Source organism: Chrysochloris asiatica, unplaced genomic scaffold, assembly GCF_000296735.1.
Source record: "Chrysochloris asiatica unplaced genomic scaffold, ChrAsi1.0 scaffold00082, whole genome shotgun sequence".
NCBI classification, from domain to species: Eukaryota; Metazoa; Chordata; class Mammalia; order Afrosoricida; family Chrysochloridae; genus Chrysochloris; species Chrysochloris asiatica.
In genome coordinates, this window is record NW_006408600.1 from 986,235 (window position 1) to 1,004,515 (window position 18,281).

General features: G+C 40.6%; 1 protein-coding gene across 1 annotated transcript; it reads right to left on the reverse strand.

Annotated features, from left to right (window-relative positions):
• Window positions 1-16,342: 16,342 nt before the first annotated feature.
• On the reverse strand, window positions 16,343-16,804 carry LOC102838091 (heat shock protein beta-3-like). The gene has a single exon (XM_006865758.1). It carries the CDS (start codon window positions 16,802-16,804, stop codon window positions 16,343-16,345), a length of 462 nt encoding a protein of 153 aa, XP_006865820.1.
• Window positions 16,805-18,281: the final 1,477 nt, after the last annotated feature.

Below are 18,281 nucleotides of genomic sequence, written 5' to 3' on the forward strand. Positions count from 1 at the left end.
CTCATCTTTCTCCCGCGGAGCAGCTGGTAGTTTCGAACCGCTGACCTTAAGGTTCGCAGCCCGATTTGTAACCACTACGCTACCAGAGCTCCTTAGTTTTTTATGTACACCCAAACACTCAGGAATATACAACCAAAGGACACACCCTGCTGGCCTGTCCCCTAGCCTCCAGCACACAGCCCCTCTCCCTCCATGAGTATAAAGTCCTAAGCTGCTCCATCTCTATACATCATCATCTCTGCCTCCATCTCTGGCATTCCTGATTTTCTGGCTACGGTCCCACATTCTGCTCCCACTCTTCTCCTTTGATGGTCCGAGGCTCCTCCCTTCCTGAACTGTAAGATCAACCACTGCCCCCTTTTGGCTACAAAACCTTTACTTTTACAGTTGCAACATCACAATTAATCATGAAAACAATTACTCACAATTGAATCATAAGAGTCTTATCCTTATCACCTTTCACCAGACTCCTCAAGCCAGGATGAAAACCACTCAGTGGGGATTCTACATTCCCACACGCTCTGAAACTAAACTCCCTCTTGAACACTTATAAGCCAGTCACTATGTGCTTTTATAGCTTCCCTCCATTTTAGGTAGTCAATGTCTGAGCTGTCCATCCCTATCAACCCTGTGTACAGAGGGGATGGGAATGATGCATGTTATGAAGATTCCTTCCTTCTTGGTTAGTATTTTAAGCTACTACATCCATAAGTCAACCATTCATCTGATGGTTTGTCATAATGTGGTGGCTTCTGAGTTGCTGTGATTCTGGAAGCCAAGCCATGGACATTTTAAATCCAGCAGGATCACCCACGGTGGACAGGTTTCAGATGAGCTTACAGAGGAAGATAGACTAGGTATAAGGAGTGACAAACAACTTCCGAATAGTTAGTCACTGAAAACCTTATGAATAGCAAAGAAACACTGTCAGATATAGTGGCAGAAAATGAGCCCCTCAGGTTGGAAGGCATTCAAAATGCAACTGGGGAAGAACTGCCTCCTTAAAGTAAAGTTGACCATGATGACGCAAATGGAGCAAAGCCCATGGGAGAAAAGCCCGCGGGACCTTCATTTGCTGATGGGGCACAACTCAAAATGAAGAGAAACAACTGTAAACATCCATTAATAATAGGAACATGGAATGTACAAGTATGAATCTAGGAATTGAAAACTGTAGAAAAATGAAATGGAATGCATAAACATCAATATCTTAGACATTAGTGAGCTGAAATGGACTGGTATTGACCATTTTGAATCTGATGACTGCATGGTTTACTATGCCAGAAATGACAAATTGAAGAGGAATGGTGTTGCACTCATTGTCAAAGAGAATACATCAAGATCAGTTATGAGGTACAATGCTGTCTATGATAGGTTAATATTCATATGCCTATAAGGGAGACTAGTTAATACCACTATTATTCAAATTTATGCACCAATCATTAAAGCCAGTGAAGATGAAATAGAAGAATTCGACCAACTTCGTTAATCTGAAATTGATCAAATATGCAATCAAGATGTATTGATCATTACTGGTGATTGGAATCAAAGGTTAGAAACAAAAAGGAAGGTTCAGTATTTGGAAAATATGGCCTTGGTGATAGAAATTATGCTGGAGATCACATAATATAATTTTGCAAAATTGATGATTTGTTCATTTTGAATACCTTCTTTAGATAGCATAAGAGATGATTTATATACATGGAACTCACCAGATGGAATACACAGAAATCAAATTGACTATATCTGTGGAAAGAGACCATGAAAAGCTCCATATCATTAGCCAAAACAAGCCTAGGGCAGATTGTAGAACAGACCATCAATTGCTCATATGCAAATTCAAACTGAAGCTGAAGAAAATGAAAACAAGTCCATGAGAGCTAAAATATGACCTTTAATATATTCCACCTGAATTTAGAGATCAGCTGAAGAACAGATTTGATACATTAAGCACAAAAGACCAAAGACCAGAAAAGTTTTGGGATGACATCAAGAACATCATACAGGAAGAAAGAAAAAGTCATTAGGAAGACAAGAAAGAAGGAAAAGATTAAAATGGGTGTCAGAAGAGACTCTGAAACTTGCTCTTCAGCATAGAGATGCTAAAGCAAATGGAAGAAATGAAGAGGTACAAGAGCTGAACAGATCATTTCAAAGGCCAGCTCGAGAAGACAAATTCAAATATTACAATGAAATGTGCAAAGATCTGGGGTCAGAAAACCAAAAAAGAAGAACACGCTCAGCATTTCTCAAGATGGGAGAACTGAAGAAAAAATTCAAGGCTTAAATTTCGTTATTGAAGGATTCTCCGGGCAAATTATTGAATGATGCAGAAAGCATCAAAAGAGGATGGAAGGAATAATACATCTTTGGTACAAAGTCACTGTACCAAAAGGAAATGGTTGAAGTTCAACCATTTCAAGAGGTAGCGTATGATCAACAGCCAATGATACTGGAGGAGGAAGTCCTAGGTGCATTCAAAGAATTGGCAAAGAACAGGGCACCAGGAATTGATGGAATACAAATTGAAATCTTTCAAGAAAGTGAGGTGGCACTGGAGGCACTCACTCATCTTTGCAAAGAAATTTGGAAGACAACTATCTGGACGACTGATTGGAAGAGATCCATATTTGTGCCCATACCAAAGAGGTGACCCAATGGAATACGGAAATCATCAGACAATATCTTTGGTTTTCCCATGCAAGTAAAGTTTAACTAAAGGTAATACAGAAACAGCTGCAAACATACATCGACAGAGAACTTCCAGATGTTCAAGCAGGATTCAGAAGAGGCCGTGGAACGAGGGCTATCACTGCTGATGTCTGATGGATCTTAGCTGAAAGCAGAGAATACCAGAAAGATGTTTACCTGTGCTTTTTTGACTACACAAAGGCTTTTGATTGTGTGGATCATGACAAGCTATGGACAACATTGTGAAGTATGAGTATTTCTGAACACTCAATTGTGCTCATGAGGAATCTGTACATGGACCAAGATGCAGTTGTTCGAACAGAGCATGGGAACACTGAATGGTTTAAAATTAAGAAAGGTGTGCAACAGGGTTGTGTTCTTTTACCATACTTATTCAACCTGTATGCTGAGCAAATAATATGAGAAGCTGGGTTATATGAAGAAAAACGTGGCATCAGGATTGGAGGAAGACTCATTAACAACCTGCAATATGCAGATGATACAACCTTGCTTGCTGAAAGTGAAGAGGACTTAAAACATTTACTGATGAAGATCAAAGAGCACAGCCTTCGGTATGGATTGCATCTCAATATCAAAAAAACAAAAATCCTCACCACTGGACCAATAAACAACATTCCTATCAATGGAGAAAAGATTGACGTTGTCAAAGACTTCATTCTTCTTGGATCAATAATCAACACTCATGGAAGCAGCAGTCAAGAAACCAAACGACAAAGTGCATTAGGCAAATCTGTGACAAAAGACCTTTTTAAAGTGTGGAAGAGCAAAGATGTCAGCTTGAGAACTAAGGTGCGCCTGACCCAAGTCATGGTATTTTCAATAACCTCATATGCATGCAAAAGCTGCACAGTGAATAAAGAAGACCGTAGAAGAATTGATGCTTTTGAGTTTATGGTATTGGAGGAGAACATTGAAAGTCCCATGCATTGCTAAAAGACTAAACAGATCTGTGTTGGAAGAAGTGCAGCCAGAGTGTTCCTTGAATGCCTGGATGACTAAACTTCATTTCTCATACTTCGGACATATTGTCAGGAGGGACCTGGTGGTGGAGAAGGATATCATGTTTGGTAGGGTGGAGGATCAGAGAAAAAGAGGAAGACCTCCATTGAGATGGATTGGCAAAGTGGCAGCATCAATAGGCTCAAGCGTGGCAACAATTGTGAGGTTGGCCCAGGACCGAGCAGTGTTTCATTCTATTGTGCATAGGGTCGCTATGAGTAGTGTAGTGGTTTGTCGGGGTCCTGCCTCGACGGAGCAGTGGGCTTTACGAAGGTGGGAGATCTGGAGGCGAAAGAGAGACAATATAGAAACAAAGACACAGACACACAACTTTGATGCAAGCTGTCAGGCAAGCTAGCGCAGCATAGCATACAAGACTAGCTTTGCCTCAGTTTTTTATTCGTTTTCAGATCAGGGAAATCAAGGCAGGAGGTACAAGTTTAATGTGATTAATTATCTGAAGAGGGTACAAAGTGATTTCACAGAATCTCATGCGTCATTCAGATCTTAGAAAATTATCTTGTGCTCAGAAAATCATCCTGTGCTCATATTCTTAGCCAACCATTCTTCCTGAGTCAAAGGTGCAGGCAAGCAATTATTGGTTTAAACTTTAACTTCATGGGCCCCTGTGGCCCAGGGCAGTGACTTGCGGTATCCTATGAGCTAATGCTTATTTCTATATTAATTTTTTGATGGTGAAGAGACAGACAGAAAAGTGTTAAGAGGGTCAGCTAAGTGCACATAGCCACCGTGTACAACAGGACCCCCAAGGAGAGCATCAGGATCAAAATGATCATGCCCATGGGTGGTTTATGGAGGTTGCTACTATTACTACTTAATCCTTTTTCATAGTCCCAAAACATCTGTTCCTGTCCAAGAGTTGTTTGGGAAAGTTTAACTGACTCTGCCTTAGGAGCATTCTCTGTACGGTTGTCAAACATGGACATCAGCAGCTCATGTTTTAGCTTAATATTATACATAACTGAGTAGTTACCCAGAGAGTAATTATTACATTCTGCCCAAATCGCCACTGCTTGTTCCTCAGAGACCTTGCCTCTGATAACAGCTTGTACAGCCTGTACTGCCAAGGCAGTGACATTTACAGAGGAGCCATTAACCGAGACAAAGTGCGTATTATTACTGGACTTAAACATTCTTCCAGAGACTACAGCTACCGGAGTTGAAAGCAAGAATATCAGATAAAGAACACACAATACGGTCATAAGGATAAATTGAATAGTTTTAGCCAAGAGGTGAGTACACCAAAGGCCATGTGCCCGGGCCCTCAGGAGTTTTACGTCCTTGTCCGCAAGGGCCATGACTTGCAGATCCGGAGCGGGCCCCTGGTCCAGAGTCTTGTCTGTCTTCTCAAGGGGCCACAGCATCCCGGGGTCTGCATATGTCGTCGCCGACAGTGGTTATGAATCAGGCTGCAAACCGCAATATCAGCAGTTCGAAACTACCAGCTGTTCCATGGGAGAAAGATGAGGCTTTCTGCTCCCGTAAAGGTTTACAGCCTCGGAAACCCTGTACAGGGTCGCTATGAGTGAGAGCCAACTTGATAGCACTAGACAACAACTAATCGAGTTCTGGTCAACTAGCCATTGAGGCTAGGTGAAATGGATACTATCTGCAAGTTTGGGCATTCTTGTACATCTCCCATCACTTCATAGGAGCTGGACGCTTCACTCTCAGCTCCAGCCCTCTGTGACTGTGTCCTTGTCCTTGGGCTCAGGAGTCCCTGGGTCTCACCATACTCCAGGTTGACGGGAGTCTATGTAACGTGGTCAGACTCAGTGCACATCTTCCTTGCTGCTTCTCCCCGACTTCCACTCATCAGTAGGCCCACGTGGTCACCAGAAGCTTACTTGCCTTCTTGTGTTTTCCTTTTGAGTTTCAGTCTTTATACCATTACTTTTTATCACAAAAATCCATGATATTTCTTTTGAGTTCTGTAACTATAATTAATCTCCATGGTTTGTCTATAAATGAAGGCTAAGAAAGAAAACTAATCAATGCAAATTCTATTTATTTGTGTTTAGTATTTACGTTATCTTAATATTATAGTACCAAAGCTGTAGTGCATAGTGAGTTGTGTGCTGGGCTGCTAACCACAAGGTCTGCAGTTCAAATCCACCAGCTACAGCATGGGAGAAAGATAAAGCTCTCTACTCTCATAAAGATTTACAGTCTAGGAAACACTATACAGGGTCACTATGAGTCAGAACTGACCCTGCCCACAACAAACAACAACAATATTATAGTTGGATTTATAGAGCAAAGCAATATAATCCCAAACCAATAATCTGTACGTCTCAAAAGATAAATTCTTAACAGAAAGATCAAATGAATTCCCTGTTTATGTACTTCATTAATGGTTCCAAATTACGACACAGTTTAGCTTATTTGATATTTTTCTGTGACTTGTAGACAGCTATTGTATTTCCCTACATTTCTCAGTACCTTTAGGGCTGTTTGCCATTGAGTTGCTCCTGATCACAGTGACCCTATTAAACAGAATAGAACTGTCTCATAGGGCTTTCTAGGTTGGAATCTTTTTGGAAGCAGAATGTCAGCTCTTTTCTGCCCTGGCACAGTTGGTGGGCTCCAAGAACTGAGTACTAAGCCATTTGCAATTGTTATTGTTCTTAAGTGCTGACGAGTGGGTTTGAAACATAGTGACCCTATATAGTGTTTCCAAGGTGTGGCTAGTGGGTTTGAACCACATGCCTTATGGTTAGCAGTCCAGTGTGTATCCTATAGCACCATACCAGGACTCCATTGTGATACTTGGGCTCTGTCTTATACTAGGTTTTCTAGAAAAGCAAAACCATTGGAGAAAAACAAATATATATATAGAATTTTGTTGTCTTACAATTGTAGGATCCCAGGTCTCCAGCAGAAGAGAGAGAGAGGCCCTCCCACCTGTCCATTATATTGTGAGCAAGCCACACCCCCAAAGAAGCATCCCTTTAATTGATTGGCTGCTCATAGCCGCTCATCATGGAGTTAATATCTCTGTGTTAGGTTTTAACACCATGGGAATAGGCACAACCCAACTGCTAAGAGTTTGGAAATCCTGGCCTAGTCCAGTTGACACGGAAACCTAACTATTACAGTATCCTTTAAATTCTTTCTTACAAAAATTTAGCCAGATCCCGAGTCATACACTTTGGTATAAGGATTGACTTCAAGAAAACTGTGAATTCTTCTCAGAGTTCATCTTCTATTCCAATCAGAACCCACAATATTTTTCGCCTGCTGCAGATGACTCCTAGGATGTATTTCTCCATGCACTCTGATGTGGATGTTGTGATGTGTTACCTAGATTCCTCCGAAAATTCTAATAGATCCTGGAGTACCACCCCTTCTGCAATTTCAAATGTTTTCTCATTCTGGAATTACTATATAATGGAAAACATGAGCGAAATATTAAGAAGTAAAGAGACCACATCTAAAAATTTTTAGACACACCTTCTAAAAAATTTTCCAGAAGACAGACACCCCCCAGTCCCTAAATTTTTTTCCTTCCCTATTTCATTCTATTTTAGTTATCATATAATTACTAAGTATTCTTTCATGTTTCTTGATTACTCCCTTTTGAAAGCAAACTATTGTTGTTTTATGGATTAAATACATCTTGGAATTATCTTGTTTTTGCTAGAATCATGTGTTTTATTTCTAATTCCAAAACTTTGTGTGTGTGTATAGTTACTTTCCTTTAATTTTAGAGTTGTCTGTTTAGATTTGTGGGCCAAGGACTAGTTTCCACAGAAATGCAGGCCTGCTTCCCTAGCAGGCCTCTTCCCTCATGTGGTCAGCAGAAGGCCTGGATAAGGTGTGTCAAAGGCAGACTCCATCCATACCAGGCTATCTGGCTAGGGCTTCCCTCAAACACCGAATGGAGAATGTCATCCAGCATGCACCAAAACTCTCAGCAGGAGGCGGCCACATGAACATGGAAGTAGAGATGGGAGTGATGCATCTAAAAGCCAAGGGATGGCTAGAGTCATCAGGAGCCTGATGAGGCAAGGCTAGGTTCTCATTTAGAGGCTTTGGAGGGAGTGTGGCTCTGCCAGCATCCTTATTTCACATTTTGATGTTGTTAAGTGCTGTCCAGTAGGTTCTGACCCATAGCAAGCCTTGTACAGGGTCCCTGAGGAACAACTGGTGAGCTTGAACTGGTGACCTTGCTGTTCAAACAATTTTGCCATCTGGCCCACTAACTCACAGCGCCACACCAGGACTCCACACTTTAGGCCTCTAGAAATGTAAGACAATGAATTTCTGTTGTTTTAGGACTCCAGGTTTGTGGTAATTTCTCATGGCAGCCTTAGCAAACTCATGCAAAAAAATTAAACCAACTGACCACAATTACCAAGATAGAAGTAGCAGAGTTGGGACTTAAACTTTGACACCACAGTCTACATTACTAATGTCTCTCTTCTTCACCGTGATGCTATAGTCCTTGGAGGTTCAGCTATTTTGTCTTTGTCTTGGGAATAAAGTGTTTATTGAGAATTTTCTGGGAAATGTAAAAATCAGTAATTAATTGTATCTTATTCCATAGCAACAGAAAATTTAAGCCACACTGAGTTTTCAAAGGCTTTGTTGTGTGGAGAAGTTTAAGGACACTGGGTTTGAGGAGATAAAACAAGAGCACAGGGAAATTCCAAGAATAGTTTTCTCCAAGAGCACAGAAGAATGGTATGTGCATGGCAGCTGCATTGAGGAGCCTAGGATCCCAGTACAGTATTTCAAGGAAGGAATGATGTTGGTGGCTGCTCTGTCCAATCAAATCCGCAAGGGAAAGGGAAGAAAGACAATATGCTGTTCTAACCTGGCATTCAGCCAAGACAGCATATTTGGCATTCCTCAACTAGTAAACTCTGAGATTAAGTTGACACCTACGCTGCAACAAAGTTTTGTGATACACTGAAAGGTAGACTTTTAGAGGAAAAAAAAAAATTATGTTTATTAACTTTTTTTTTTTTTTTGATCTTTTATAGAATCGTAGCCTCTTGGGATTGGCTAAATCACTGAAAGTTCTGATTACTTTGGAATAACTCCATAGAGATGAGGCATGTTCATCAGGTGAGCAGAACTACTTGCTTCCTAGTGAAATTGTGGTAGAATTTTCACCTTCCATGGGGAGACCTGAGTTCAATTCCCAGCGTGTGTACCTGGAAGCTTGCATGTTGCTATGATATCGAGCAGGTTAACAGTGGAGTTTCCAGACTAAAATGAACTAAGAAGAAAAGATTGGTGATCTACTAACAAAAACTTAGCCAAAGAAAATTGAGTTGTTGTTAGGTGCCATTGAGTCAGTACCGACCCATAGCGACCCCATGCACAGCAGAAAATTGAGTGCAATCCCATAATTCATGGGGTTACCATGAGTAGGGGGCCAACTCAACAACAGTTGACATAACAATATAGCTGCAGCCTGAACTTCATTTCAAAGTACTGTAGTGATCATTTATTAAGTGTTACATTTGTAGGATATTTTATATGCATTTACTGCTGATTTCCTGATTATTAAAGTTTATTTCTACATTTCTGCCACAGAATATAAAGTGAAAGACCCTAGCATCCCAACATATAACTGCTTTTGGCAATTGGAAAAATACTCTTTGATTCTTTTTTTTCTGCAAACAATTGTCATTGTTGTTAAGTGCCATCAAGTTGGTTCTGACCTGTAGTCTATGCCTAACAGAATCAAACTCTGCCCAGTCCTACACCATCCTCACAATTGCTGTGCTTGAGCCCATTGTTCCAGCGGGGTGATTTAAAATAAAAAACAAAAAACAAAAAAAAAACAAACACTCTGGTCTGCAATTTACAGGAACAGAAAAATCCTAGAGATGTCTAAGAGAACTGCACCTAAGTAGAATAAAAAATAGATGGAAATCTAAGGTAATTTGAAATTTTGAAGGCAGTGTAGGGCACTGGGGTAATCAAAGCTATTAGACTGCCTGATTTGTCTGGCATCCTCCTGCTTTGGTTCCAAATTTGAAGTTATGTTGGACGCAACCCTGTGTACTTTCTCACCAACCTCTTTTCTTTGCCAGTGTTGGTGCCATGTTTCCTAAGATGGCTGAAGTTCAAGGTGAAGTTTTGGGTGTGCACTCTTCATCCTGAGCCCTAGACCTGCTGAGTCATCTTTCTGCTTCTTCAAGCATGGATGAAACATCACACCACTGGGTGTGAAATCTGGTTTCCTGAGCAATCAGAAGGGATTGAAAGACACAATCCAGAAATGCTGGTAGATCTATTTTTGGGGAGCTGAACCTTGACCAGTGAGACACAAGACACAATAGAACTGCTCCTATATTTGGTTTTTCCCTGCAGATCTAGAAGGCGATGTCACATGAACTGAGCTGATATCCCTGTCAAGAGACTCTCTGTGTTTCTCCATCAGTTACTGTGAAGTGATGACCAGCATGGTAAAACATCACATCATGTTACTTTTCATTATTTCTTCTAAGTCCTCACCTTCAATGCCCTTTATTTGAACATAAACTTCCCTAACAAAGTATCTGTACTTCAATCCTCGTCTCAGTCTCAATTTTGTAGGAAATGTTTTCTAAGAGAGAATTATAGCAACATTCCTCATTTGATAGGGGCACTAGATATTTTCTTCTTGTCCCTCAGGAATTACTCTCCACCCCATCCACTGCCCTGTAAGGTTGTTTGAACTATATCAGCTGGGTTCCCACACCCTTTGGCTTCCTGTTAGATCCATCCACTGGTGTTAGTATTAATTACCATTGGTGTTGGTATTGGTGTTAATTACCACTGAATTGATTCCAATTTATGGAGACCCCATGTGACCACATGTTGTAGAGTACAACAGTTCCACAGGGTTCAGAACTGGGATCTTTTGGAACCAGATTACAAGATTTATCTTCTGAAGAACCTCTGGGTGGGTTTGAATTGCCAACCTATTGGCTTCCCCAGGTGACCTTTTTTCACAGTGGTCTCCCGCATAAGACTTTCTTCTTGATTTCTGAAAGTGCTTCCCCCTCTCAACCCTTTGAACAAACCTAGGAACATACAGCTTCAGACTGATACCCTCAGGGTACTGAACTTCCCTTTGCAGCTCCTTTATACCTTGTCCATGCCTTAGTAATACATCTCTTTATAAAGAAAAGCACTTCTTGAATCATTCTAATTTGAGAGTACCATCTATTTCCTACTGATACTCTGATTAGGAAAAAGACTGCACTATTCCAACACTTATAAACTGTATTATAATTTAAAGGGATGATTATGTTATAATATAGTTTATCTATGTCGGAAAGTACATTTGTCTGTTGTTGGTAAGTGCCTCTAAGTGGGTTCCAACGCACAGTAACCTTATATAGGGTTTGTGAAGAGAGCTGGTAAATTGGAAGCACTGATCTTGCAGTTAGCAGTTCAGTGCTTATAGTCATTATAAATCAGGTTCTTAGTTCATGTTTGGTAGTAAAAGGAAGTGATACAGAATTTTTCTAATCACTTCAAATGTCAAACATTTTAAGGTTATAATAATCAAAACAGTTTGGTACTGGTATGTTGTTGCTGTTGTTTATAAGAGTCATTGAATTGATTCTGACCCATACTGACCCAGTATAGGATTTCCAAGGAGTGACTGGTGAGTTTGAACCACCGACCTTGTGGTTCAAACCGACCTTGCAGTCCTGCACTTATTCTGCAGTGCCACACTAGGACTCCTGGTACTAGTATAAGGATAGATACATAGACAAATAGAAAAACCCATACACCTAAGGCCAATTGATTTTCAACTAGAGTAGCAAGTCCATCCAAGAGGAAAAAATAGTCTCTTCAACAAATGGTGCTGAAACAACTAGATTGCCACATGTCAAAGAAAGAATTTGGACCCAGATTGCACACTATGTATGACCACTAACTCAAAACAGATCAGAGACCTAACTATTAGAACTGCAACCATGAAGTTCTTAGAAGAAAACATAAGGGCAGTGCCTTGAAACCTAACTGTTAACAGAGGATTCTTAGGTATCACACCAAAAACACAAGCACCAAAAGAAAAATTAGAAACATTAAACTTTATCAAAATGTAAAATTTTAATGCATCAAAGTACTTTTATCAACAAAGTGAAGATAACATTTTGTCCACAGAATGGGAGAAGATATTTTGTAACATATGTCTGATGCTGGTGTTGGTGTTGATGTTGTTAAGGGCCGTCGAGTCGGTTCCTACCCACAGTGACCCTTGTATAGAGTTTCCAAGGAGCGGCTAGTGAACTTGAACTGCTGATCTTGTGGTTTAAGCCAACTTTGCAGTCAGGGCATTAACCCACAGCGCCACACAAGGACTCCATATGCCTGATAAGAGTTTAATATCCAGAATATTTAAAGAATTCTCACAGTAATAATGCGACAGACTGCAAAGTTGTTTGAACTGCAAGATGAGTGCTTCAAGCTCACCAGCTGTTCCTTGGAAACCCTATACAGGGTCGCTATGGGTCGGAATCGACTCAACGGCACTTCACAACAACAACAGTAATAACAGAGATAAGTCATCCAATTAAAAACTGGGCGAATGACTTGAATAGACATTTCTCCAGAGAAATGGTCAATAACACATGAAGAGATACTCTACTATTACTCAGTATGTGCTGTTGAATTGGTTCCAACTTACAGCAACCCTGTACAGGGTTTCCAAGGCTGTAAATCTTTACAGGAGCAGAAAACTTGATCTTTCTCCCAAGGAGTGGCTGATGGATTAGAACTGCTGATCTTGGGGTTAGCTACCCAAGGTGTAACCCACTATGCTACCAGGACTCCTTCCGTTATTCATTAGGAAAAGGCCAGTCAAAACCACAGACATGACTTCACCCTTACTGTTGTTGTCAAGTGCCATGGAGTCAGTTCTGACTCATAGCGACCCTGTATAGGGTTTCCAAGGAGCAACTGGTGGGTTTGAACTGCCAGCCTTATTAGTGGTGAGCAGTCCAGTGCTGATCTGACAGTACCACATCAGGACTCCAGGGTGGGTATTATCAGAAATGTCATTGAGGATATGGAGAAATTGAAATGTTCATCCTTTACTGGCATAAATATAAACTAGTGCGGCCTCTACGGAAAACAGCTTAGCAATTCCTTAAAAAGTTAAACATTGTTATTATTGTTATTAAGTGCTGCCCAGTCAGTTTCAAATTACAGAGACGGTCCAACTATTTGAGAAGCAGCTATTGCGTTGGAACCACTGACCTTTGGCAGCCTGATGCTTATCCTACAGCTCCACACCAGGGTTCCAGCATTATTATTTGTTGTTGTTGTTGTTAAGTGCCTTTGAGTTGATTCCAACCCATAGTGACCCTGTATAGGGTTTCCAAGGAACAGCTGGTAAGCTTGAACTGATGAAATTGCAGTTCAAACGGCTTTGCAGTCTGGTGCATTAGCCCACAGCATTACTACATGAGCTAGCAATTCCACTCCTAGGTATGTAGCTCAAAGACTTGAAAGTAGGGGCTCAGATACTTGCACACCATTGGTCACTGAAGCACTATTCACAATAGCCAAAGGATAAGCAAAATGAAGGTATAGAACAAAGGAAGATTATTCAGCCATAAAGAGAAACATACATTTGTTGCATAGATGAACCTTGAAAACATTATGCTTAAAGACATGTCAGAGGAGTCCTGGTGTGGTGCTGTAGGGTAACTACTGACTGCTAACTATAAGGTGGGTGGTTTAAACCCACTAGACACTCCTTGGAAACTTTATGCAGGCTTTTTATGAGTCAGAACCAGCTTCATGTCTCCTATCTCTGGTCTTGAGCCAGGACATTCCACTCACTAACCCCAATTGGATACTAGATTGATGCAGTCCATACAAGTCAGTCTGCTTGAGTCAAGAAGGGTCCAGAGAGCCTTTGAGTTGGTGTGAGTAAAACAGGTAGCAGACCACAATAACCAGCACAACCAGTATATCAGTCTCCGTGCAAATAGGGATTTTGTGAAAAGTGATACATGTACGTACATATAAGAGAAGATGGAATCAGATATTCAAAGTAGCTACTTCATGAGACAGATTTAGGAATAGGACTTGGTCATAATCAAGGAGTGCAGCGTCTCCATACGATTAGCACTGGACTGCAAACCACAAGGTCCAAGGTTCAAGTTCACCTGCTGCTCCACAGGAGAAAGATGAGGCTTTCTGCTCCCATGAAAAGTTAAAGCCTCAGAAACCCTATACAACAGGGTCACTGTGTGTCAGAACCAACTTGACAGCACTTAAAAACAACCTCATGATTATAAAAGCATAACTGGTTTTTATTTTCTCTATAGTTTTAGGTCTATTTTCCAAGTCAATACAATGACTTTGTATGACTTTAAAATTCATCTTTCAAAGACAAGATATTAATTAGAGCTGCCTGATTTTGATTTTGATTTTAATTTTAAAAGGAAATATGTGCTACTCCGTTGCAGCTGCTAACAATTTTAGTTCCTGAAATAGTCCCAGAAGCAGGACCTCATCTCGAATAAGATCAAGGTTAAATGAGATTTTCCTGTTTCTCAGACCACTAGTTTGTTTCACATTTTCTGCTGGTGTTGTTAGATGCTGTCCCCTCGGGTCTGACTCAGAGCTACCCTGAATAGGTTTTCCAGGAGCAGCTGGTGGCTTTGAATCACTAACCTTGTGGTTAGCAGTCCAGCACCTCTTCTGCCAATAATGGAAAAGAAAAAAGCAATCTTATGTGACACCAATGGCATGGTAGTTCTAATCATATTAGAACATCTAGAACCGACTTCATTTCTATTCACTTTGCCACGCAGCAAAATTGATCTGTGATAATCACTGTGTCAAACAAAATTGTTTATCCTTGAGTCCAATACATAAACCTGAGTGCATAGGCAATAAAACCAGTTGCCATTGCGTTGAAGCCCACTCATGGAGGCCCTGGGTGCTCCATAGGGTTTTCAGTGGTAGATTGCCAAACCTTTCTTTCTAGGTACTTCTGGATGGACTTGAACTTCCAACCTTTCAGTTAGCAGCGGAGCACGTTAAATGTTTGTACTACCAGGTATATATAGGCACTAACCTCGTATAAACATTTACCTTCAAAATCCTTACAGTGTAATTAGACAGTAAATAAACAGCCCTGTTTGTTTTCCAAGTTAATTTTTGAACTGCTTGATTTAGATGATTTGTTCTACAGCAGCATATCTTTATGTTTTCATTTGATTAACTACAAATACAGTGGTACCAAAAGGAGCTCTGGTAGCGTAGTGGCTATGAATTGGCTTGTGAAGCGCAAGGTCAGCAGTTCGAAACTACCAGCTGTTCCGCGGGAAAAAGATGAGGCTTTCTGCTCCCATAAAGATTTACAGCCTCAGAAACCCTGTACAGGGTTGCTATGAGTCGGAACAGACTCCACGGAACACCACCACCACAGCGGTACCAAAGAGCGCAGTGATACCGTCAGCTGTCTGCATTTTGCCGGATGTTTTCCACAGCGGCATTCCTCCTCTATTCATAGCGCTGTCCTCAGGCATATTCCCAGCCCATGTGGGATGAGGGTTACGGAGAAAACAGCTACTTCCTCTGAAGAAATATGTAGTTATTTGCAGAATGACAGAGCAAATCTTTGGAATGTCATAGACCAGCTGTCGAAGGCAGTATTCCTAAAGCAAATACTTAACCTCAACTAAGGTCTCAATCCATTTCATTGCAGTTCCGGAGAATACAAACTGTATAAATATAGGCGACCACTGGCTGCTAGGCTATTTAAAGCTAAGGCTGGTGTAGCAATAGCAGATGCGTCAGATTTTACCATCTTCGGAAATCCAAAAATGTAAGTAGCATCCAAATAGCATAGATTAAAACTCTCCGAGTTCAGTGACTCTACTTTTTAAAAGTGGTTTCCTACTCTTAACATTCATTTCTAAGAGCATGGATTGATAAATATCAATATGTATCCACCGACTATATACTATTAAAAGAAATCATTCCAGTTAGGATTCAGTTTAGCTAGAACAAAAAGAACAGGAAAAAAATAATCAAGTACATGTTAGAATTTTTTAAAATAAGATTTTCTATTTGAAAATTTCAGCTGAAGTTTAAAGACATGACAACTATAGTGAAGCATAATTAGATTCCATAGTCAGTAAACAAGCACTGATTTTTAACCGTCAGACTCTATATTAAAGTGTTTCACATTAATAAAATATTCTCAAAAGAAGTTATTAAGTGAAGTGATACACAACTCTTTTTAGCAACACAGTTTTTGTAAAGTAGATACAGATTTCTTATGTCAGAATAGTTATTTTGCACTTGATTATTACAAATGCAGGCCCTTTTGCAATGTTGGAGTAATTGGGAAATAATTGAGTCTTTTTTAGTATAAGCTACAGACTCCTAAACTCTCAGAGTTCAGATAAAAGAATAGCATCACTTTGAGCTGCAGGCACAACATTTAACAATTTTTTTTCCCTTTCTGAGTTGAAACAATAAAGACAATCTCAACATACCAGGAACTGTGCATATATTTTTAATCTTCATAGAAACCATGGTAAACCGTTTAAAAACATAGGTAGAACAAATATTCACATAGTACCACTGGCGGATTCTAATCTTCCTCATGCTGTGTTAACAGGAGAGATTAGTTTTCCCTTTTAGTCCCAGCTGGATCCTTTATTTCCACCACCAAAATTCCATCATGGCAGAGGGTTGCAGACAAATCTTTGGTTTCAATGCCATCTGGCAGCTTATACTGTCGGGTAAAGCTTCTTGAGATAAAGCCATGTTCGTCCATTCTGGTTCCGTGTTGAGCCTTAATCAGCAGCCACCCTTCAAAGGTCTGAATGATGATATCTTCGGGGAGGAACTGGACCACATCCAGCAGGATCTGAAAGCGGAATTGACTTTCTTGTGGTGACGTCTCGGTCAGTGATTCTACTTGAGGAGTCTGAGCAGACCTGACTTTTCCCAGGTCCACAGTGGTTGGCCCAGGCAGTGCATATAAAGCATGGTCCAGCCTGCAGTCTTCTAAACCTCGAGCTTCAAACTCCTCCTGGTATCGTACTGGAGTCTCTATGAGGTGCCTCAGAATGACTTTTGCCATGGTGGAGGAGAAAAGAGCCTTGAGTGGCTTCCCTTCCTTACAGCTTCTGTAAGCTTCCACTGGCGAACCCTCCCAGTTGTCTACTGACTAGATGATCAGCTGAAGTGGGTGTTCGTTTATAGCCCTGCCCAGACGCAGCCACTCAATGAGACCGGAATCACACCAGGGCACACTTACTCTTGTCTTTTCATACACCCTGACAATGAGCTGCTATTTATAGGGTGTGCTTCAGAGACACATTTAGCACACAGCCTCCACAAGCTGCAGAGGATAAGGTATTGCCCTCAGATTCTCAATCATCCTTGGCAAATATGTTTGTCCAGCTTACCACAAGAGAAAAAGAGTTTGCGTCAGAAAATGCTCTGTCCTTGTGAACTACAATGATCTGAGAGAATACAGCTTCTTACTTCGAAAGGAGTACACAAAGTTTATGATAAAGATGAGGCTTTCTGCTCCCGTAAAGATTTTCAGCCTCGAGTCAGAATCAACTCCATGGGACTTAACAACAATTTGTTGTTGTGAAGTGCCGTCAAGTCGGTTCTGACCCATAGCGACCCTGTATAGGGTTTCTGAGGAGCAGCTGGTGAGCTTGAACTGCCAACCTTGCAGTTCAAACGGCTTTGCAGTCTGGCACATTAACCCACAACACCACACCAGGACTCCTTAACAACAATAATACTGCATTTATTCAAGTCTCCAAATGCAAATGCATTTGCTGGGGAGAAATGAATCTAACCACAATTAACTAGGAAGTAAAATACATACACATTCAAATCTAAATCATTCAACAAGTCTTCAGCCCTGTACATTTTGTTTTAGTTCATCTTTTACTCTTCTGTGCTACATCATCTGGGTGGATTTACAGTTGACTTCCTGAAAATGGGTCCCAGTTGACTAAGATAGATAAGTGTCAACTCTCAGGTGAGTACTGGAGGGGCATAGAATGGAGAATCTTGTAGTGAAAATAGAGCCTCAAGGGACAGAAATTGTTAAAGTATTGAACTATTTGATGTTAATGCCCAGAACAACAATGATTAATTAAGGCTCTGCTATTGAGTTGGCAAGAACAAATTATATATAAACTTTCAACTAAAACACACTTTATATTTCTCATCCGCTGAAAAAAAATAAGACAATTCAGCATCCACTACTATAAGGATCCCCAAGACATGCCAAGTAAAACAAAACAAAACAGAAAAGTCAGAACAGTATATAGTACACTATTTATACTTTTGTTAAAAATTGGTCTTTGTTTATATAAATACAGTATCTCTGGACGATACTTATATATACCTGGAAACAGTGGTTGTTTCCTGAGAGGGTAACAGTATGAATTGGAGTCAGGGGTTGAAGGGAGACTTATTTTTCACTATAAGTACTTTCATACGTTGTAATGTGTGCATGGCACTGTGGGTTAAAGTGCTGTACTACAAGGTTGGTTTGAACTGCAAGGTCAGCGGTTCAACCTCACCAGCAG

Bases quoted from the DNA above. Each gene is read 5' to 3' on its own strand.
- LOC102838091 (XM_006865758.1), bottom strand. From the start codon at position 16,804: ATGGCAAAAGTCATTCTGAGGCACCTCATAGAGACTCCAGTACGATAC.